The sequence below is a fragment of the Barbus barbus genome (assembly GCF_936440315.1).
Source record: "Barbus barbus genome assembly, chromosome: 35".
Classification (NCBI taxonomy): domain Eukaryota; kingdom Metazoa; phylum Chordata; class Actinopteri; order Cypriniformes; family Cyprinidae; genus Barbus; species Barbus barbus.
Window position 1 is genome coordinate 8,603,229 of NC_136763.1, and position 23,287 is coordinate 8,626,515.

The 23,287-nt window shown below is 36.8% G+C and overlaps 1 protein-coding gene and 1 pseudogene across 2 annotated transcripts in view; both read right to left on the bottom strand.

The window, feature by feature from the left end:
* Positions 1-694: 694 nt before the first annotated feature.
* LOC306854735 (D-serine dehydratase-like) lies at positions 695-5,834 on the bottom strand (annotated as a pseudogene). The gene is made up of 6 exons: positions 5,578-5,834; positions 5,296-5,476; positions 3,942-4,063; positions 3,667-3,858; positions 1,252-1,357; positions 695-784 (listed from the first exon to the last, which is right to left on the bottom strand). The product of its transcript is annotated as a D-serine dehydratase-like (transcript).
* A 7,505-nt stretch (positions 5,835-13,339) lies between these two features.
* LOC306854834 (egl nine homolog 1-like) overlaps positions 13,340-23,287 on the bottom strand; it is a 36,964-nt gene continuing 27,016 nt past the window's right edge. The window contains exons 3-5 of the mRNA XM_079393080.1: positions 19,104-19,240; positions 18,956-19,023; positions 13,340-14,127 (exon numbers count right to left, since the gene is read on the bottom strand). Of these exons, the coding sequence (XP_079249206.1) occupies positions 14,072-14,127; positions 18,956-19,023; positions 19,104-19,240 (261 nt within the window). The 3' untranslated portion in view covers positions 13,340-14,071. The remainder of the gene's footprint in view (positions 14,128-18,955; positions 19,024-19,103; positions 19,241-23,287) is intronic.

Below are 23,287 nucleotides of genomic sequence, written 5' to 3' on the forward strand. Positions count from 1 at the left end.
TAATTATATTTTAAGTTCAATTAAAATGTAATTTAAGGTAAATAGCCATTGTTGACAGAAGATCTTATTATGCATAATTTCCAATCTTTTTTTTTTTTTTGGGGTATGGGGGGTCAAATTATGCAAAAAAAAAATTGTGTTCAGTGTATAGCAAAAAAAAAAAAAAAAAGTGTCCATAGCTGAAACATCCATAAAATAAAGAAATAAATAAAAAGAGCTTCTGGTTTTTAAACAATGGCACTGTGGTAAATGGTTTTATTACAGACAGAATTACGTGTTAATGTCTCAGAACTTCAGGTTTTCAAGCACTGCATGCAAGTTCATTCAGATACAAAGAAGAAATCACATTCTTCTCATAGTCCTTCCTAAGTGTGAAGAGAATGTTAGTGTTTTAACTGATGAAAGAAGCAGAGAAAAAAAAAAAAAATTTTAAAGAAGAAGACTGCAAACTTTAAGTCCAGTGTGACCCTTCCAGTCAAGGCTGTATCAGTAAAATATTACATTTTCAACAATGTTTCTCAAGGAAAAAAATGCAATGCCTTGAACCAACTTGGATCCAGATAAAAATGCTCTTAATGTGGGTTTCTAATAGTCACCGGCCTATGAGAACAGCAAATCTACAGCTGTTACAAGTCCAAAACATTTTCATCCACAGTCCCCAGCTGTACCAGTGGAGTCCCTCTGATAAAGATTGTTACCAGCCTCGGGTAGGTTTCCAGGTGTCTATAATCTTCCCTTTAGAGTGGACAAAATAAACTGCATGCATCATAGCCGTAGCACAAGCCTGTCAACAAAACATACAAGCCTGCTCTTAATTTTAAATAAATTCATCTCATTGTATTAAAATGTTAAGTTAAAAAGGTGAATGCAACTGCTAACACTGGCAGTTGATATGACAAGCCCTCATCTCTAGGCTATGTTACATACGGGCTCATTGCATTGAGGATGAACAATGTATGTGCTGAATACAACATTTTTCTGTGTGGTGAATTGTAGGATATTTTTTCCAATTCAGCCCAAGTTCATAATTTTGAGTAGTATTGGAATTATGCACTTTAATATTGTTGTTTACTCTTGTACAATAAACAGTTTTAGTAGCATGTTGATGTCCAAATTTGTGACCTGAAGGAAAACAGTCAAAGACTTCTGATGTACAAGCAATGGCTTGGTCAGATGGAGAATGTCCTTTCATACAGATGAATACAGTGCGTTTCTGTGTGCTTTGTTTGAGGGAGATGGTTAGTAACTCACATGGTAAGGCATGAGTTTGAGGAGTGACCCCACTGGGAACTGCTTGAAGTCCAGTTTTCCAGAGATGGGCTCCACCCTGCCGTGTTCCTGAGTCATAGACAGGAGTCTGCAAAACAGACGACACTCTTCATGCTATTTATATAATCTGACTCACAAAACCTCCTACTCGCACTGTTGGGATGTAAAATAAACATCTAAACATGTACAGAGAAGGATTATCCCATCTCAGTTTTTAATATTTCAGAATGGATTTAATGCTTAAATATTTATTCTCATATGAATCACATTTTGATTGTCAGTTCAAATCACTTAAATGCTATGCGGACAGATGACTTAATGGAAACACAGGGACTCAAATAATGTGGCTAGTTTTATATATGTGTGTGTGTGTGTGTGTGTGTGTGTGTAGTGGCTAATAACTGATGAATGGCTGATATAAAAAAAAACTACAAACAGTCATTTTATATACTGAAAATAAATAGATAAAAATTAATCTAAGCGCTAAAATTTTTTAGTGTTTTAATGTTTTTAATAATCAACATTATTACAACTTAAAATAACTGTAATATATTCTATTGTAATATATTTTAAAATGTAATTTATTTCTGTAATGCAATGCAAATTTTTTAGCATCTCAGGAAACATTTCTTACTATTATCCATGTTGAAAACTTTTTCAGATTTTTTGGATAAATAAAAGGTTAAAAAGCATTTAATTGAAATGTATTTATTGTTTATTTTATTTCTTTGTTGCTACTTTTGATCAGCTTTATGCATTTTTACTGAGAAATAGTATTAAATAAAAAAAATAATAATAATAACTAGATAAAAAAGTTTGTCAAGACAAACTTTAGGTTGGCTTGAGAACGCCTAGCTTTAAAGTTTAAAAGTTTAAAAAAGCTTGAAGTTTGAAAATTTAGATGGATGGATTACATAGATATTGTTGCTAGCATGTTTTTAGCATGATTATCTTGAAACAGTTTAAAAGTTTAGATAGATAGTTACACAGATAGATAGATAGATAGATAGATAGATAGATAGATAGATAGATAGATAGATAGATAGATAGATAGCAAGTGACTAGCATGTTGCTAGCATGTTTCTAGCATGATTAGCAAGTGACTAGCAGGTAGCTAGCATGATTAGCATGTTGCTAGCATGATTTGCAAGCTTCTAACATATTGTTAGTATGTTTATGTTTATATGTATGTTTCTAGCATGATTAGCATGTCGCTAGGATAGATAGATAGATAGATAGATAGATAGATAGATAGATAGATAGATTAATTAGAAATAAGCATGTTAAATTCATATGCAGGTTGGTAGCATGATTAGCAAGTGACTTGCATGTTGCTAGCATGTTTCTAGCATGATTAACAAGTGACTAGCATGTTGTTAGCATGACTAGCAAGTGACTAGCATGTCGCTGGCATGTTTCTAGCATGATTAGCAAGTCACTAGCATGTTTCTAGCATGATTAGCAAGTCACTAGCATATTGATAGCATGATTAGCAAGTGACTAGCATGTTGATAGCATGACTAGCAAGTGACTAGCATATCGCTAGGATGTTTCTAGCATGATTAGCAAGTGACTAGCATGTTGCTAGCATGTTTTTAGCATGATTAGCAAGTTACTAGCATGTCACTAGCATGTTTCTAGCATGATTAGCAAGTTACTAGCATGTCACTAGCATGTTTCTAGCATGATTAGCAAGTGACTAGCAGGTTGCTAGCATGATTAGCATGTTGCTAGCATGATTTGCAAGCTTCTAGTATATTGTTAGTATGTTTCTAGCATGATTAGCATGTCGCTAGGATAGATAGATTAATTAGAAATATTAGATGAGTTTGAATGAGTTTGAATGAAATAGTATATAGAAGGGAAGTCTGATTAAGTCTAATGGGCTTCAGTTTGTTTACGTTTGAATTTTGACAATTGGAGTTTGAATAGTCTTGGCTCATCTGAACATTCCATGAATGTAAGTCTATGGGATTTTTATGATTTTTAATATTAATTTTTATGAAAACTATAAGTCGGATCAGTTAGAAAAGATATAGCACACTAAGTGAGATCAGTCTGAAGAGTTGGGCTGAGTTTGGTGGTTCTAGCTTGAAAGCTCTAGGAGGAGATGCGTTCAGAAATTTGGCTAAGAAGAATAATAATAAGCTTAAGTAGAAGATCAGTAGGTTGGCTTTCTCAAGCCAACCTAATAATAGTCTTACTCACCCCAAACCTTTGAACAATGTAAATGTAACAGTGTAATTTTAAAAAATAAGGGAAATTAATAATAATAAATTTCCCGTGTCAAAAAATAAATAAAATCAATAATTTAATCAACCAACCAACCAATCAATCTGCCAGTAACTGGGAAAAAAAACAAAAAACATCCTCATATCCATCCATATGATCTCTTACTTGAGTTCTGGGTGTCCTTCGATGATGGCTTATCCTGTAGGTAAGCACCCCCCACCATCATGACTCAGTGCTGTCCACCCACAATCTACAAGTAACTGGTTCCTGTGTGGGTAGTGACCTATGACCCGCGTCAGCACCCGTATACTGCAACATCCTCAAGTCTACAGGACCCGATGAGGGACTGCTGCACGTCTGGACATGCAACGGATAATATTATTATTCAAAACAAGCTGATAACATCACTGCTTACAACAGGAGAACATGGCAACACAGACCATAAAATATGTAGTTCCCAGGATGCACCTCACTCAACATGGCCATGTCTGGGACTGGGTGGCTACAGGAAGGGGTGGAGCCAATGCTGGATTTGACCCCTTATATTCCAGCAGCCTTCAACCTATGGATAGTATGAATAATACCATCACTACATATTAAGGAGGCATGCACTGATATTAAAATTTTGACAATTACAATAAGCTAATGATAATGTTCTTATTATGCCCAAGTGCCTACATTAAAGTTACATGGTGTATTGTCAAAATAAATATACAACACTAAAATCTAAAAATCTGTTATTTTAAATGCTACAAGTGAATTTAGATACAATATTATAATATGCAATATAAAAATATTGTACATTTATTTTTTGCTAAACATATTAGTGTTTACATTATATTTGTTAACTATTTAAAACAAAATACTAAAGCATTATTCAATTATTTTAAATGCAATTTAGATATCACAATGTGATGTACAATATTAAAAAACTTCATTTATTAGTATTGTTGAACTATCAGTTTTTAAAATGTTTTGTTGACTAAATGAAAGCAACACAAATGAATTATTTTAAATGTGAATATAGTCCTCACAATAAAAGTGAATACAGACATCACAATATTATAATGTACGATCTAAAAAAATATTTTGTACTATAGATTACATTTATTAGTGTTGTTAAATTTACAAATATTATTAATATTTAAAAATAAATTGTCTAATTTGTCTAATTAAAAATAAAACATTTAAAATTAAGAGATTTTATTTTTAAGGCTATAAGTGAATAGAGATGGCACAAAATTATAATGCACAATATAAAATACAAAATACATTTATTTTCTTTCTTTTTTTGCTAAAGGTTGCATTTATTAGTGTTGTAAATTATCTGTGCTTAAAATTCCGTTTGGTTGTTAACAGAAGTTAAAAATAAAATACTCAAATGTATTATTTTAAATGTCTGAAAATCAAATTTTGTTAGATATCATAATATCATAATGTATAGTATTTACTTTTTTTTTTTTTTTTTTACAAGCGCTTACATTTGTTAGTGTTGTCAAATAATTAAAGTTTTTGGCCCGGTTTTACAGACGGGGCTTAGACTTAGCCAGGATTAGATCATAGTTCAATTAGGACATTTAAGCAATTTTTATGCATGTGCTTAAAAAAAAAACAATACTGGGGTGCATCTTGAGACAAAACAAAGGCACTGATATATTTTAAGATCAGTCAGTGCAAGTTTTTTTCAGTTGAAACAGCTCAGACTTACATTTTAGTCTAGGACTAGGCTTAAGCCTTGTCTGTGAAACCGGGGGTAAAAAGATTAACTTTGGGTGTTAGATGATATCAGCATACTTCTCCATGAACTGTAGCACAATCGTAGTGGTTTCCTGAGCAACAGCTTTGATTTGCTCCTCCCGCCGACAGGCATAGGTGTTCTCGCAGTGGGCGTTAATTCCCATCAGCTCCACCCCTGAAGTATCCCAAATCTCCAGGACAAGCTGTAGTGCAGCTGGGTCACAATGAGGAATACCCGCTTTCAAAACAAAAAACTAAATTCATCCAACTGCAGTACACCTAAAACCATGCTTCAAACATTTGGACGTGCATTTGCTGAACTCCATCTTCAAGCGTTACCTCTCCCATTGTCACAATCCACTCATCCACAGCTTCCAGACTTTTCCCTGTTTCAGAGGTCTCTTCTTCAGTTCCTGCAGGGCAGGGCAGTTGTCCACCACGATGTGGAACAGAGAAAGTCTCTCGGACAGCTCGGCACAGCGCTCCACTTTATCAAATGGCAGAGGGTATGCATAGAGTATATCGTCATAGCCGTTATCAGCATAGAATGAGCCTAGAGTAGACACAACAATACAAGGACGAGAGCCTCCTGTCATGATTTTATTTTTACAGTACATAAATGGCACTTGATATTTTTTGATATTTTGTTATATAATAAAATAAATTATATATATATATATATATATATATATACATATACATATATGGGTTGTTGACGTGACATGCCATTTTCACTGTCCCACAAGATAAAAATGAATATAATTAATATTGTCGTTATTTAAAATGCAGTAAATGGTTAAACATGTCTTTGTCCTACATGGCAGTGTTATTAGATTTTTTTAAATTTTGAGCTAAATCTCAAAATTGTCCTATGGTGTGACCGTCTCAAGCATGGTTCAATAACTTACAACTTTTATCAATTAAAAAGGAAAGCATAAAAATTTTTTAATATATACCTCTGGCATAAAGGTCATGACAAGTGTCTATTTTAGTAAATGGCAATAATTTTTTTCAACCATATATTTCTGAAAGCATAGGAACTTCATACATTTTGTCTCTGAAAACCATGTCCTCTGGTGTGACACCATATCCTGATTTGAAATCGGCCAATTCCAGAGAAAACTTTAATTAGTTGAAGGACCCCATTCACGGTTGTGTTACTGAAAAACCCTGTAAAGCCCATGACATGTGCACATGGTCAATTTTGTCTCAGAATTGTTTGAATATTTAACTTTATTGGAATCACTTCAAAAGTGTTACATTTTGTTGTCCTTTGGTGTGACACCCCTAAATTATATTTTTTAATTAAAACCTGCATGTTAAACTACATAATAATGGAAAATTATGCAAATGTGTCTTGCTTACTGCTAATGACCGGTTAGCTTGGAATAGCAAGGTCATTACTTGACACAAAAGGCTAAAATGTCCTGTTCTGTGATGCCTGTTCTGTCACACCACAGGACAAAGATGTCACACCAGAGGACAAGGTCACTTTAAAAAGCATTTTAAATAATTAAATAAGATTTATTCAACTACTTTTTATTCTTTTTTTGATCATTTTCAGTGTTCTAAAATGCAATAATTACATTAAATTATTTTCGGATATTTTTACAGAAAACATGTACTGTTATAAAGGTCATGAAAATAAGTATAAAATGTGATACTTTGTTTTCGAAACAGAAAGAATTGAGGGAGAGAAATCAGTGGAAGAGAGAGGACCCGGAAATATATAGAGAAAATTAACAGGGATCCACGCAGGAATTAGGAGATCCTAAGAGAATGATGCAAAGAGTAAATACAATCAAAATTATGCCTTAAAGAGTAGTCATATAGTTTTAAAAAATTCATTGTCATCTTAATGAATATCAATCATTTAGCTGTGCTGCACATGCAGCGGGGGGCTAGAAGAGTTTTAGTAACATACTGATTGACTAAGAGACTGAATTTTGTTTATGAAAATTATTTTTTGTTTTGTTTAAAAAACATGTTGATATTGTTTGGATCAAAGTTAAACTTTCTCATTTGACATGTTCAAAATTAAATAGAAATAATGTAATAACTACAATTTCTGTCCTTTAGTGTGACGTGATGTCCTATGGTGTGACGCATATAAAGAACCACAGATTTGTTTTTATATCAAAACATCTTATAAAATAGTTTGAGGATTGCAATAGGGGAGATACAAATATCGCACAACTTAAAATGGCATAATTTTCAGCAGTTTTGAACAGATGACAGCAAAGTTTGTCTTGTTGTAAAAGTTTGTCTTGAAATTGTCCAAAGAGTCATGGGGGGAAAAAATTATTTTAATTATAATTTCATATTAAGTAAATAGCATTATATGAAAATAAGTGTCTAACAATGAAGATAAATCGCTCTCATGCTATTTATGTATTAAGAGTTTTTTTTTTTTTTTAATTTTTGGTATGTCACACCATAGAAAAAATTTATGGTACAGTTCAGTTTAAATGTTAAAAAAAGCAGTGAAAGAATTGACGAAGTTAGTGACCCTTTATATTTTCTCAAAGATCAGACTTCACACTATGTAAATATATGCATTTCTTTTTCAAAAAAAGGTCAGAATTTTTTTTTTTATGCCTATTTGTCAACTACCCATATATGTGTGTATATATATATACGTATATATATATATATATATATATATATATATATATATATAAAATCAAAAAGTGCCTTAAAAAGTCAAAATTTTTGTTTTCAAAATTACTAGTGAAAAAAACGTTAGAAACATTAATAGTTAATGACAGAATTTTTATTTAGTGGTGAAATGTTCCTTTGACTAAATACTTTAACATTTTGCATCTATTGTTCAATCATTTAAAACTTCTTGTTGTGAAAAGTCTTATAAAACCCACTTGGTTTGATATTATATGTAATATATTCAATTTCTTAAGGGCCTTACTTGACAGAAACCATCATAATTACTAGTTAAAAAGACAAGCATGAAGATTGTATTTCCTTTGTCCAAATACTATGTTTTCATTTTTAACAGTGCATCTGTTGTTTAATCATTTAAAACTTATTTTTGTGAAATGTAAAAAAAAGTAAAAGCATTAACTTTTTTTAATCTCAAAATACTTTCCATTCTTTTGCGTTTTCATTCTTAATAGTACTGTAAATTGTGTTATATAAACGTATAAAATTCATAACATTTTTTGATTTATAAGTGTGTGTGTGGGGGGGGGGGTATTTTTTCCCAAATAAGTGCCACTAGGTTTGATATTTTGTCATCAACTGTAAAAAAAAAAAAAAAATGTGTCCAAAATTTGGTGAGGGTATTAATCAGGCATGGCTCATCTATATGGGCACCAAAATATTCATACAAAACATAGACCTCTCTCTCTCTATATATATATATATATATACAGTGGGTACGGAAAGTATTCAGACCCCCTTAAATTTTTCGCTCTTTGTTATATTGCAGCCATTTGCTAAAATCATTTAAGTTCATTTTTTTTCCTCATTAATGTACACACAGCACCCCATATTGACAGAAAAACACAGAATTGTTGACATTTTTGGAGATTTATTAAAAAAGAAAAACTGAAATATCACATGGTCCTAAGTATTCAGACCCTTTGCTCAGTATTTAGTAGAAGCACTCTTTTGATCTAATACAGCCATGAGTCTTTTTGGGAAAGATGCAACGAGTTTTTCACACCTGGATTTGGGGATCCTCTGCCATTCCTCCTTGCAGATCCTCTCCAGTTCTGTCAGGTTGGATGGTAAACGTTGGTGGACAGTCATTTTTAGGTCTCTCCAGAGATGCTCAATTGGGTTTAAGTCAGGGCTGTGGCTGGGCCATTCAAGAACAGTCACGGAGTTGTTGTGAAGCCACTCCTTCGTTATTTTAGCTGTGTGCTTAGGGACATTGTCTTGTTGGAAGGTAAACCTTCGGCCCAGTCTGAGGTCCTGAGCACTCTGGAGAAGGTTTTCGTCCAGGATATTCCTGTACTTGGCCGCATTCATCTTTCCTTCGATTGCAACCAGTCGTCCTGTCCCTGCAGCTGAAAAACACCCCCACAGCATGATGCTGCCACCACCATGCTTCACTGTTGGGACTGTATTGGACAGGTGATGAGCAGTGCCTGGTTTTCTCCACACATACCGCTTAGAATTAAGGCCAAAAAGTTCTATCTTGGTCTCATCAGACCAGAGAATCTTATTTCTCACCATCTTGTGGTCCTTCAGGTGTTTTTTTGTGTCTTGCACTGAGGAGAGGCTTCCGTCGGGCCACTCTGCCATAAAGCAAAGCCTCCTGGTGGAGGGCTGCAGTGATGGTTGACTTTCTACAACTTTCTCCCATCTCCCGAATGCATCTCTGGAGCTCAGCCATAGTGATCTTTGGGTTCTTCTTTACCTCTCTCACCAAGGCTCTTCTCCCCCGATAGCTCAGTTTGGCCGGACGGCCAGCTCTAAGAAGGGTTCTGGTCGTCCCAAACGCCATCCATTTAAGGATTATGGATGCCACTGTGCTCTTAGGAACCTTAAGTACAGCAGAATTTTTGTTGTAACCTTGGCCAGATCTGTGCCTTGCCACAATTCTGTCTCTGAGCTCTTCAGGCAGTTCCTTTGACCTCATGATTCTCATTTGCTCTGACATGCACTGTGAGCTGTAAGGTCTTATATAGACAGGTGTGTAGCTTTCCTAATCAAGTCCAGTCAGTATAATCAAACACAACTGGATTCAAATGAAGGTGTAGAACCATCTCAAGGATGATCCGAAGAAATGGACAGCACCTGAGTTAAATATATGAGTGTCACATATTTTTCTTTCATATAAATTTTTAGTATTCTTCATTTATTTTATTTTTACTATTTTTCAAATAGCATTAATGTATAGGTGTGGGGTTTTTTAACAGTTGTCCAAGATCCTTAAATTTTAAACTGATAATCTATCACAAAAGTATGTTTAGGTTTATGTGTACGAGCAAGAAATATTTAATAGGTTTAGTTTAACCTCTGTATTATTATAATTCTTTGTATTTTTATTTTTTTTTAATTGTATTGTAATATGATTTCAGGCAAACTTTGTCCTTATTTGTTATTATCCTTTTCTGTTAAGTATCAGTGAAAATATAACATAATATATATTATATTTTCCCTGATACTCAGCAGAAAAGGGGGACAAGGCATGGTTTGGATTAGATTTTTTTGCATAATTGATTTGTATAGGGAAGAGACATTTTGTTCAACAAACAAAAGAAGTATTCAGTCTTGTCTTATCTTCTTATCTTAACATTTTATTCCAATGTTAACTGGAATCTGCTCACATCTTTTACACATGTTCTTGTCAAGTTCAAAATTCAATGGTAGTATGGCTCTGAAAGATGTAAATACCATGAGCATGAGAATGCTAAAGACTGCAGGTTAAATATACAGCACTCTTTGTCTTAATGTTATATAGCAATGCTGGAGTGGTTGTGTGGACATTTCAAATCGTCAACAAAACATTAATCTATCTCCATCATCTGTAGCACGGTTTGGCTGAATGTGTAGTCAGTGAACATCAGAATGTCTAATCTAATGTCCCCGATGAACTTTTTGTTACTCATTAAAGTGGATTATTTCAAAGTCAGTTAGTCAAGTGGCTAATTAAGGCTTGTAGTCATTAACGCTAATCCCTTCTCTCCCACTTGGATAAAATCCTCAATTACCAAATCCATGTGAGAGTATCAGAATGATTTTAAGGCCTGTTTTCACTGTTTAGCTTGATGTCTTTCAAGAGAACTGCAGTTTATATGATATCTATACATCCAGGCTTTTCAGACAATTCTGGTTGTGGTGGTAATACTACAGTGATATATGATTTTAAATTCCAGCCACATCTTATACAATACAGTTTAAATGTGTCTTGTGTCTCTAATGGCTGCATTTATTTGATCAAAATACTGTAAAAAATAACATTGTGAAATATGACCATTTAAAATAAGTTTCTTTATATTTAAAAATGAAATTTACTTTAGTGATGATATCTTGTGGACAGCGCGCTGACCTAGTGCTACGGGTGTCCCGAGTTCGAATCCCGGCTCGCGGACCTTTTCCAATACGCTTTCTGTCATCTCTACATTGTTCTGATAATAAAGGCAAAAACGCCAAAATTAAAGCTTTAAAAAATGTAATCTATTTCTGTGATGGCAAAGCTGAATGTATTTTTTTTTATATTTATATGCTGATTTTGTGCTCAAGAAACATTTATTTGTAGGAATGTTGAAAACTTTGTGCTGCTTAATATTGTTTGTGGAAATTTTGATTTGTATGGCTTTTCCAGTCATAAAATCAAATTTTTTAAAAAGTATGCACATAATGTGTTAGTGACCCAGTGCTGTTCTGCAAAATCAATGTCTTAAAATTCACTTTAAGTGATACGTTGACAATTGTGCATTATTTGAAACCATTCTGTTTTTAAAGAATTCTTCATATCTAGATGATATATCTTCTGATAAACTCTTGCAAGATTTGCATTTGCAGCTACAAATCGCTAGGGGGAGCTGCAGGACTCACACAGAAACAGTAGGTGCGTTCGACTTGAAGCACGGCTACAGACGGTGGTCAGCGAGAGTAGCCGCTTGCAGTCAGGGGCGGAGTTGAAAACGGAGTCGTCAAGTCGGACACTTCGGGGCTCTCGTAGTTTGCTGCATCTACCTCAGTCATGGCAGATCACGTGGCGTTTGCTTGCTTTATTGCAGACTAACTGGAAGCTATAGAAATGCCGTTATTGTTGTATGAAATTGAGCACAATGAGCAACGAAAGTGAGTAAAGGTTCAATGTAATAAGTATTATTTTTATATATCCAAAGGGACATGGGACCATACCCAACACCAGTGTGACTCGTTATTTCTAATACTAACCAATCAATGCAATTATACTTAACAATTTTCATTAGAAGTTATTCTTTTTTTATTACTATGTTGGTTTATGTTTTAATAAACCTTTAAGATGTATGTAATATTTTGAAAGGGTGTCATCACGACAGAAACAAGTTTTAAGTAAATAAACAGAACATATTGAAAATTTGACTTGTGCAGTATGATTCATTATGTGTGTTTTTGCTATACTGCAACTTAATAAAAATAATCTATGAAGATAATAATTGTATGTACTAAATGTGGTTTTCATTACAGATAAAAGAATTAGGATGTTACATATTTGTTTACTTATTTTACTATTTCTCCAGTTAGGTAAGCACATTTTAGTAAGACAAAACACCATGAACATTCATACGTGATCACCATGAACAGGCCTACGGATAAGCCCAATTTATTTGCCTTTCTATTATGATTTATACCATCTTATGAAAGTGATCTGAATGTTGTATTAAGTTGACATCCAGCCAGAGTTGTTGGCAGTAATCACATGCAAGTGAAGATGGATGAACCCAGCAACTAGACAATTAGTATCAATCAGAATTCATGATGACCACATTATATTAAAAGTCTGTAAGATTGACACTTGATTTATTCCATAAAAAAATTATCTAAATAGGTTATGCAGCTTAATACTGTAAAGGGTCTGTATGAAAAAGGTCCAAAATAAACCTATGCACAAAACCTATATAAACGAATTAACAAAAAAATGATTGCAGTAAAAATAATTGTAATCTTTTAATAAACATGATTTACGAGATGAAGATGACATGAAAAGTTAATTTATTTTTATTTTTTTGAAAGTCCGTATATGAGCATTAGTGGGACTGAAGTTGTCAGAATAAACCCGAAATACACGTCGTTGTTGTCATGTGGTGAATTTGGCCAATCGTGAAACAGCTGTGTCGTCATCAGCGCTCCCGCAGTCGCTCTGGAGAAATTGCGCCGGCTGAGTCAGCCGGCTGCTCTCGAAACGCTATCGCGGTACTTTGATGCCACACGTGACAGTGACGTGTGGTCGGCGCCGGTTCAAGTCGGACTAAATTTCTAACCGGCATGCACTGCTTCAAGTCAGCCGCCGATCGGTCTGCTAAGTGCTGCATGAAGTCGAACGCACCTACTGTGTGATTATCACATGACTTTGTGACAGCAAGGGTAATACCATTAGGAGGCATAGGATGGTGCCAATAACACATGCACACACTGCCAAAAAAACTGTATTTAAGAAAACTGTTTTTTTATTTAAAACTCAGAGCTGTTAGACAGACATGAGGTGTCAAGTTTGGCTTAAGACGGAGACATAAACGTCTGCAACAACAGACATATTGCTGATTACTGGCAAGGACAATCCAGCAACGCACCCAGTTACTAAGTAACAGGTGCAAGCCATAATAAAGAAGCACGTTCCGTGTAGCTCCAATTAGGAGAGCCTGGAAAATGCTGCTAGGAGCCATACAAAAACACAAATCCAATAATTACAGTGGCTTACGAGCAGAATAACACATACAGGACTTCGCACAGAGCTTATAACCTTGAAAAGGGTTTTTCGGTGTATGCACATTTCCAAACAAAACTGTACCTTTATTAACATGTGCAAAGCTGGCGGGACATATAGGGGTTATAGCTCAAAATAAACTTGTATTGAACACAAGTGCACACACACACACACACACACACACACACACTCTTATGTTTAGCATTAGGTCCGTCCTATGCTCATGCTCAAGTCAGCATTCTTCATAAAGAAAACACAAAGCATATTAATGCTCATCTGTCTTGACAGCGCTATCACATTCAGAGTCCCTATGAGAAGCCCCTTATAGTTGACAGATGGAGAGGTGAGTGAGAGAAGAAGTCACTTTCTCTCTGCTCATCATTTCTCAGCAGCAGGCAGTAGCCCTCTGGAGGTCCAACCCCACACTCCTCTTCATTCATCCCTCGTTCACTAGCTGGGCTCAGACGGCTTGTTTAGCTCCACCTTTACACCTCTTTCACCTGCACCTAAGAGACAGAGAAAGACACAAATTTTGATCTAAACCTGCCGTTTGCTCTTTCTGATAATCCATACCTGTTATTAGAAAGAAATTCACTCACTGTGGCTCAGTTTATTTCAATGATGCTTCATCCCGAAATAAAAATAGTCATCATTTGCTCACCCTCAAGTCATACACACAGTTCATACAACAAAAGAGAACAGTTACTGGTTACTACACTACCGTTTAAACAACTGGAGTCAGAAAGATTTTAACAAAATTAATGTTTATTCAGCAAGGACATTCAATTTATCAAAAGGAACAGTAAAGACATTTAAATGTTATACACTCACCTAAAGGATTATTAGGAACACCTGTTCAATTTCTCATTAATGCAATTATCTAATCAACCAATCACATGGCAGTTGCTTCAATGCATTTAGGGGTGTGGTCCTGGTCAAGACAATCTCCTGAACTCCAAACTGAATGTCAGAATGGGAAAGAAAGGTGATTTAAGCAATTTTGAGCGTGGCATGGTTGTTTGTGCCAGACGGGCCGGTCTGAGTATTTCACAATCTGCTCAGTTACTGGGATTTTCACGCACAACCATGTCTAGGGTTTACAAAGAATGGTGTGAAAAGGGAAAAACATCCAGTATGCGGCAGTCCTGTGGGCGAAAATGCCTTGTTTATGCTAGAGGTCAGAGGAGAATGGGCCGACTGATTCAAGCTGATAGAAGAGCAACTTTGACTGAAATAACCACTCGTTACAACCGAGGTATGCAGCAAAGCATTTGTGAAGCCACAACACGCACAACCTTGAGGCGAATGGGCTACAACAGCAGAAGACCCCACCGGGTACCACTCATCTCCACTACAAATAGGAAAAAGAGGCTACAATTTGCACGAGCTCACCAAAATTGGACTGTTGAAGACTGGAAAAATGTTGCCTGGTCTGATGAGTCTCGATTTCTGTTGAGACATTCAGATGGTAGAGTCAGAATTTGGCTTAACAGAATGAGAACATGGATCCATCATGCCTTGTTACCACTGTGCAGGCTGGTGGTGGTGGTGTAATGGTGTGGGGGTTGTTTTCTTGGCACACTTTAGGTCCCTTAGTGCCAATTGGGCATCGTTTAAATGCCACGACCTACCTGAGCATTGTTTCTGACCATGTCCATCCCTTTATGACCACCATGTACCCATCCTCTGATGGCTACTTCCAGCAGGATAATGCACCATGTCACAAAGCTCGAATCATTTCAAATTGGTTTCTTGAACATGACAATGAGTTCACTGTACTAAAATGGCCCCCACAGTCACCAGATCTTAACCCAATAGAGCATCTTTGGGATGTGGTGGAACGGGAGCTTCGTGCCCTGGATGTGCATCCCACAAATCTCCATCAACTGCAAGATGCTATCCTATCAATATGGGCCAACATTTCTAAAGAATGCTTTCAGCACCTTGTTGAATCAATGCCACGTAGAATTAAGGTAGTTCTGAAGGCGAAAGGGGGTCAAACACAGTATTAGTATGGTGTTCCTAATAATCCTTTAGGTGAGTGTATATTCCTATTTAAAATAAATACTGTTCTTTTATTATTGAAATAAATTAATACTTTTATTCAGTGAGGATGCATTAAATTGATCAAAAGTGACAGTACATTTTACAAATGTGTTCTATTACATATAGGCTAAATGTTGCCTTGAACCTTCTATTAATCAGAGAATCCTACTAAATCTATAAGTTCCATTCACTGCATTGTGTATTGTGGGATGTTTTCTTTTTTTGTAGTTGTTGTTGTTTCTCTCTCTGTGTCTCCTGAGGGCTGTTTCATAAAAGATGCTATAAGAAAAGTGGGGATTAAAGTCCAAAACCTGACTTGAAATAACCTAACAAATCAATCGGGCCAAAAGCGGTTTCACAAACAACAATTTAAGTTCACGCAATCTCACTAATTTGATCCAGGTTCAATGAGTCAGGATAATTTGATGTGCACGCGTATTCTTAAGCAGCCCTTAATATCGATCATGGATCAAATCGATCCACCATGGCAAATGGCAAATCGAAAATGTGGAATACAATTGTTATTTTTGTTTTCTTTGCGCAAAAACTATTCTCGTGGCTTCGTAAAATTACGGTTGAACGCCTGATGTTACATGGATAATTTTACCGATCTCCATGCTACGTTTCTGAACATGGGAACATTTCAGTTGTGTTAAATTCAAATTTTATTTGTCACATACATATACATACGTAGTACGACATGTAGTGAAATGTATTGTACGACTGTCCAACAAAATTAAGAAAAACAAATAGAAAAAGTACAGTAAACATATATACAGAAATAAACTAGCAATAAAATAAAATAACAAATAGATATGAGAATAAAAATAGATATGAGGAATAAAAAATAGAATATGATTCTATATAGATTCTATAAAAAGTAAAGTGTATGTCAGTGATAAAGTGTCCGTGTGCTGTGCAGTAAAGTGTATAAGTGAGTAAAAGGAATACTAAAGACAAAGACAAATGGTATGTAAGTCCCACTCATTTAACCTTACGTAACCTTTTACAAATTAGTGCAGATTGTATTTGAAAAATGTGCAAAGTGGAAGTGTGGGGGTGATGTGATTAGAGTGGAGAGTGGTTAAGACTCCGAATGGCCTGCGGGAAGAAGCTCCTCCTCATTCTCTCTGTGTTCGCCTTCATGGAGCGGAAGCGTCTCCCTGAACGCAGCAGAGAAAAGAGTCCATTGTTGGGATGGCTGAGGTCCTTCACTATCTTCCTGGCCCTGGTCAGGCACCGCTTGCTGTAGATGTCCTGCAGGTCAGGGAGCTCGGTGTGAATGGTACGTTCCGCTGAACGCACCACCCTCTGGAGGGCTCGTCTGTCCTGCATAGTGCAGTTCCCGAACCAGGAAGTGATGCTGCCCGTCAGGACGCTCTCGATGGTGCAGGTGTAAAAAGTCTTAAGCACCCGAGAGGGAAGTCTAAAGTCCTTTAAGCGTCTCAGATGGTACAGACGCTGCCTGGCTTTCTTCACCAGGGTGCTGGTATGACAGGACCAAGTCAAGTCCTGCGTGATGTGAACACCCAGGTATCTGAAGCTGTCCACTCTCTCCACTGGAGTCCCGCTGATCGTGATCGGCTGGTATGACCGCTCCTGCTTCGTACTGAAGTCCACTATCAGCTCCTTAGTTTTGCTGATGTTCAGGTGTAGACTATTCACCTGGCACCAACTCTCCAGGTTCTTAATCTCCTGTATGTAGGCCGTCTCGTCGTTGTCTGAGATCAGGCCCAACACAACAGTGTCATCAGCAAACTTGATGATGGTGGTGGAGTTGGAAGTGGCCACGCAGTCATAAGTGTACAGTGAGTACAGCAGGGGGCTCAGAACACAACCTTGAGGGGCTCCAGTACTTAGGGTGATGGAGGATGAGGTGTGTTTACCCATCCGTACGGCTTGCTGTCTGTCCTTCAGGAAGCTGGAGATCCATTGGCACAAGGATGTGCTGAGACCAAGGACCTCCAACTTGGAGGTGAGTGTGGAGGGAATTATGGTGTTAAACGCTGAACTGTAGTCCACAAACAGCATTTTTACATAATTCCCTTTTCTGCAGTCCAGGTGACTTGTTGTGGCGTGGAGGAGGTGTGAGATGGCATCCTCCGTGGAGCGGTTATGTCTGTATGCAAACTGTAGTGGATCCAGTGTGTCTGGTAGTGATGCAATGATGAAGTCTCTGACCAGTCTCTCAAAGCACTTCATCACCACTGATGTGAGGGCTACAGGGCGATAGTCGTTTAGGCAGGTGGGCTGCGGTTTCTTGGGGACAGGAACAATGGTGGACTGCTTAAAGCATGAGGGGACTATGGACTGTTCCAGGGAGAGGTTGAAGATCTCGGTGAACACCAGTGCTAGCTGGTCAGCGCAGGCCTTCAGAACCCGACCTGTGATGCCATCTGGTCCTGCTGCCTTCCTGATGTTCACTCTCTTGAATGCCCTCCTCACGTCATGCTCCGTGATGGTGAATACGTTGTCCTCACCGGCTTCCTCAGCGTGCATGCAGTTAGCACTGTTAGCGCCGTTAGCGTGATTAGCTGCAGCCTCGAAGCGAGCATAAAAAGTGTTCAGCTCGTCAGCCAGAGAAGCATCCGCATTCCCCGATGTGGAGGGTGGTGTTTTATAGTCCGTGATGGTTCTAAGTCCCTGCCACAGACTCCTAGAGCCGCCATGTTGGAATTGCGACTCTAGTTTCCTCCCGTAGCGCTGCTTCGCCTCCTTCACCGATCTGCGCACGCTGTAAGATGCAGCCTTGTAATCATCCATGTTCCCGGTGATGAGTTACTGTCTATGGAGGGTCTGGGAGCTCTCAGATTCAAACTAAATTATCTTAATTTGTGTTCTGACGATGAATGGAGGTCTTACGGGTTTGGAACGACATCAGAGTGAGTAATTAATGACATAATTTTAATTTTTGTGTGAACTAACCCTTTAAGGCGTACCACTTTTATATAGCACTTCTTCTTGTTTCAGGAGCTTGACAGCCCCAGAAACCAATTACTTCAACCAAATAGAAAAGAGCAGGATAAACAACCTGCTAAACGTCTCATGGGTTCCACCAAAAAAGAAAGTCAGACAGTTTTGGAACAGCATGAGGGTGAGTAAATGATGACAAATTTGATTTTGGCCTGCACTGTTCCTTTAAATAGTATTTCAGCAAAGCATCCTGTTCATATTCCCATAGGCAGAACAGGAATCTATAGACCGTACACAACTGTCGATTAGGAAGGAACATCTTGCTTAAAAAATAAAATTGATGGAAGTGCCTGGTTATGTTTGAGCAGATCTTACCTGTTAGATATTTCTCTTTAGCACGAGCTCGCTCATCAGCGTCAAAATACCACACCGTTATAGCATACCTGCAAATAAATACACACAATTGTATATAAGCACAAGCAGCTTACAGGACCATAAAAAAAAAAAAGTTACTATCACTGACCTTGTGGCATAAGCTGGCTGGACCTCATGTGGGTTCCGTCTGTCTGACCAGAAGAGCAAAAGTCTGTCAAACTTGGGCTCAATGTCTGCAAACTGAGCGGTTCCCTCTGGAAAGATCCGCAAAAGGCCACCATGTTCCTATAGAGTGAGCAGATGAGATATATAGTTTATTGAGGACCTTCATATTTCGACATTTTAAACTTTTTAGGGATGTAAGTGGTTATAATCATTAGAATTGGCTCAGACAACTGATAACTGATGTATTCAACTTAGTGTGAAGACAGCAGGCAAATATATTTAAATATATATATATACTGTGTGTGTGTGTGTGTGTGTGTGTGTGTGTGTGTGTGTGTGTGTGTGTGTGTGTGTGTGTGTGTGTGTGTGTGTGTGTGTGTGAGAAAAGTGAATTATATTGGACTAAATAGGTGATCTCAACATTCTGGCAATCCACTCCCATAAAAAAACTAATTAATAAATGAATAAAGTACAACAAAAATACAACCTTTTAAAAATATGATTTTGTTTTATTGATGATGATTGTTTTAATTGTCACATTAAAAACTGCCATAATGCATACATATTTCTTGAATTCAATCAATGTATTCTCAGTTATACTATACAAATATAATGTACATATATTTATAAAAATATCAAACCGTTATAATAATTAAATGAAGAAAATATATATTGATAATTACACACACAGATGCACACAAACATATACATAAATACACAAAACATTTCATATAAAACATTAAAAAGAAAAAAGACACATTATCATTAAAGGGGTCATCGGATGCAAAATTCACTTTTCAAGTTGTTTGAACATAAATGTGTGTTGGAAGTGTGTGTACACATCCATCCTATAATGACAAAAATCCACCCAGTGTTTTTTTTTAAATCCCTATTAATATAAATAAACACTGTTAGTTTCCACAAAATAATAAACACTGATAATATAGTATTTTTTTCTTGAGCATGAATTATGATTTATGAAGCACCATGTGACACTGGAGACTAATGACTGCTGAAAACTCAGTTTAAAAAAAACAACAAAAACATTACAATAGAAAAGTTTTTAAATGTAAATTGTAATAATATGTTGTAATAATATGCAGTCAATATATAGTCTACAGTCTAGTGAACTCAAAAGACTTCTTTTAAAAACAGCATAAAATTATACAAGTATAAATAAAAAAAAACATTTCATTCACAAAACAGAATGTTGTGGTTGGGAAAACTCTGGGAGGGAACATATTTTTTCCTGCACCAGGACAACCTGATGAAAAAAAAATCTGACACACTGTGACTTTTACATAAGCCAAGACAACAGGGAACATGCAGGTTTGTGTGAGATGGCTATTTTCCTCTCCATTCAGTGAAGGGGGTGCGATATGAGAGGGAGAGTACTAGAGCTTATACCGTGTATTACTGGCATCCTGTTAAGCTCAAGAGAGATGGAAAATATCAGGGTTGAATGTGTGAGATGTGATCCATCCTTACATCACAGCTTTGATTCTCACATAAACATATGACTGAAAGAAATCAGAATCTAGAGAGCCTCAAGAGTGCATTCAACCTTCAAACAGCATCTAGACCAGGGGTGACAAACTCAGTTCCTGGAGGGCCGCAGCCCTGCAGAGTTTAGTTCCAATACACAAACCATGCAGTTTTCAAATAAGCCTAAATGACTTGATTAGCTGGATCAGGTGTGTTTGATTAGGGTTGGAACTAAACGTGAAGTCGTGGCCTAATGGTTAGAGAGTCGGACTCGTAATCGAAAGGTTGCGGGTTCGAGTCCCCGGCCGGCAGGGATTGTAGGTGGGGGGAGTGAATGTACAGCGCTCTCTCCACACTCAATACCACGACTGAGGTGCCCTTGAGCAAGGCACCGAACCCCCAACTGCTCCCCGGGCCGCTGCAGCATGGCTGCCCACTGCTCCGGGTGTGTGTTCACGGTGTGTGTGTGTGTGTGTGTGCATTTGTTCACTACTCACTGCTGTGTGTGTGCACTTGGATGGGTTAAACGCAGAGCACCAATTTCGAGTATGGGTCACCATACTTGACAATACGTCACGACGACGACGACTAAACTGTGCAGAGCTGTAGCACTCCAGGATTTGAGTCTGAGACCAATGATCTAGATCAGTGGTTTCCAAACTTGTCCTCGAGGACCCCCTGCCCTGCACATTTTGTAAGTCTCCCTAATCAGACACACCCAATTTAGTTCTCGCTGTCCCTACTAACGAGCTGATGAGTGGAATCAGGTGTGTTAGATAAGGGAGACATACAAAAGGTGCAGGGCAGGAGGGCCTCAAGGACAGGTTTGGGAAGCACTGATCTAGATAAAGTCTTCAATCCATCTTTCTCTTCTACCATCCCTATTTCTGCCCTGTGTTACTGGCCAACTCTATTTTCTACTTTATATTAGAATGTCTGATCAACACTCAGAATTGTTTCCATGGCCAGTTGGAATGTTCTGGAGCAGAACCAACTCTCTGACGCAGAGCTGGCAGGTGGTAAAGTGGTGGAAAGTGTCGTGTCTGCAGTCCCGTTTCCTGTGAGAGCACTCCTTAAACATTTCAATGGATAGTTCACCCAGGGCCGCTGCTGGCCAAATGAGTGCCCTAAGCAAGATTGTATTGTTGTGCCCCCACCCTCAAATATTATGGAAGAAAAAAAAAACAAAAAAATGCCTACTAGAACTTTAATAAAATATAAAAGTAAATTAATTAATTCCAATTAAATTATATTATTTACAAATTACAACTGTAGCTCTAGACAGTTACCTATGGCTATTATTTTATTAATACAGTTGTCTGATTGATTTTATCGTCTCAAGTATTCAGAAATCACGCAAATGAAAACTAAGCAGTTTTCCTACGATAAAACGTTCCTTTTTGTAAGGGTTGTGATGTCCACATGTTTTTTTGTTGAAGAAATTATAGCGGCTGTGTCATCTATAGCAAAAAGGTGGATATTTGAATGAAATGTTTGGTCAATAGCCTATTAAACAAGGATATGATCGTCCTGTAAGTATAACAGCAGCAACCCTTGGTGCCCTTTACAGGCATTTATAACATGTAATGTTGAAAAAAACAATAGACACCATCACAAAATTTGTAATGGTTTTATTGATTATATTGGGACTTGTATTGGTTTTAATGGAAACATAATGGACCCTGTTGGTCTCTACTTGTAATTGGTGGTCACCTTCTATTGGTGGCTTGTTAAAACCAATAATGTTGTCCGGTGAAATCATGTATATCTTTGATGTTTATGATGTCTTTTCACGGGCATAGTTGTCCATCAATTATGATCATTTGTTACTTTTTTTGTTTTTTTGAGCAACTGGGATGGTGCCCCCCCTAGGAGTTGGTGCCCTATGCAAACTGCGTACTCTGCGTATAGGGAGCGGAGGTACTGAGTTCACCCAAAAAATGAAAATTCTGTCATCACTTACTCTGGTCACAACCAGTGACTTCCACAGTATAGAAATGGAGGCAGAGACTTCAAGTTTTTGATACAGATTTCCCAATTCAATTCAGATTCCAGTATATTTCACTTACAATGTCTATTTTGCTTACATAGGAAATTAAACTCAAATTGTTTCTGACTGATTCAAATTAGTATATAAACTATTTTTTTTAACTATTCAAGAACCAGCTCGTAAGACTCATTTGTTTCAGGAATCTGGTTACACTGCTTTATGTCATGTTGTATGTTTCTGAATCATGAAAAAGAACCAATTCAGAGGAGTCACTTGTTTGTGAATCAAGACTATGTAGGTCAAGAAAAAAAAAAAAAAAATTATTTACCAAAAAGAACCAGCTCATAATTGTGTCAGTCAGTCATTTGTGTAACCGGATTCACAAACAAACAACTTTATGGAGTTGCTTTTTTTGTTAAATAAAAACCATACAGCATGCATGTAGCCTGGTTAACAAACTTTTTTTTTGATTCACTAAAAAGCATTTTAGGACTTCTCTGGTCATGCTGTATGTTTTTGACTCAAATCGAACACTCTTTTGTTTTTCAGTCTGATACAGTAGTTACGCTCTGTTAGTTTTTTGTGTAGTGACATTATTTTGCAGTACAATTATTACACATATACAGATGACATAAAAAACAAAATTACATTTTACAAATTACAAATCCAACACCAACCAGTTTCTCTGTTCT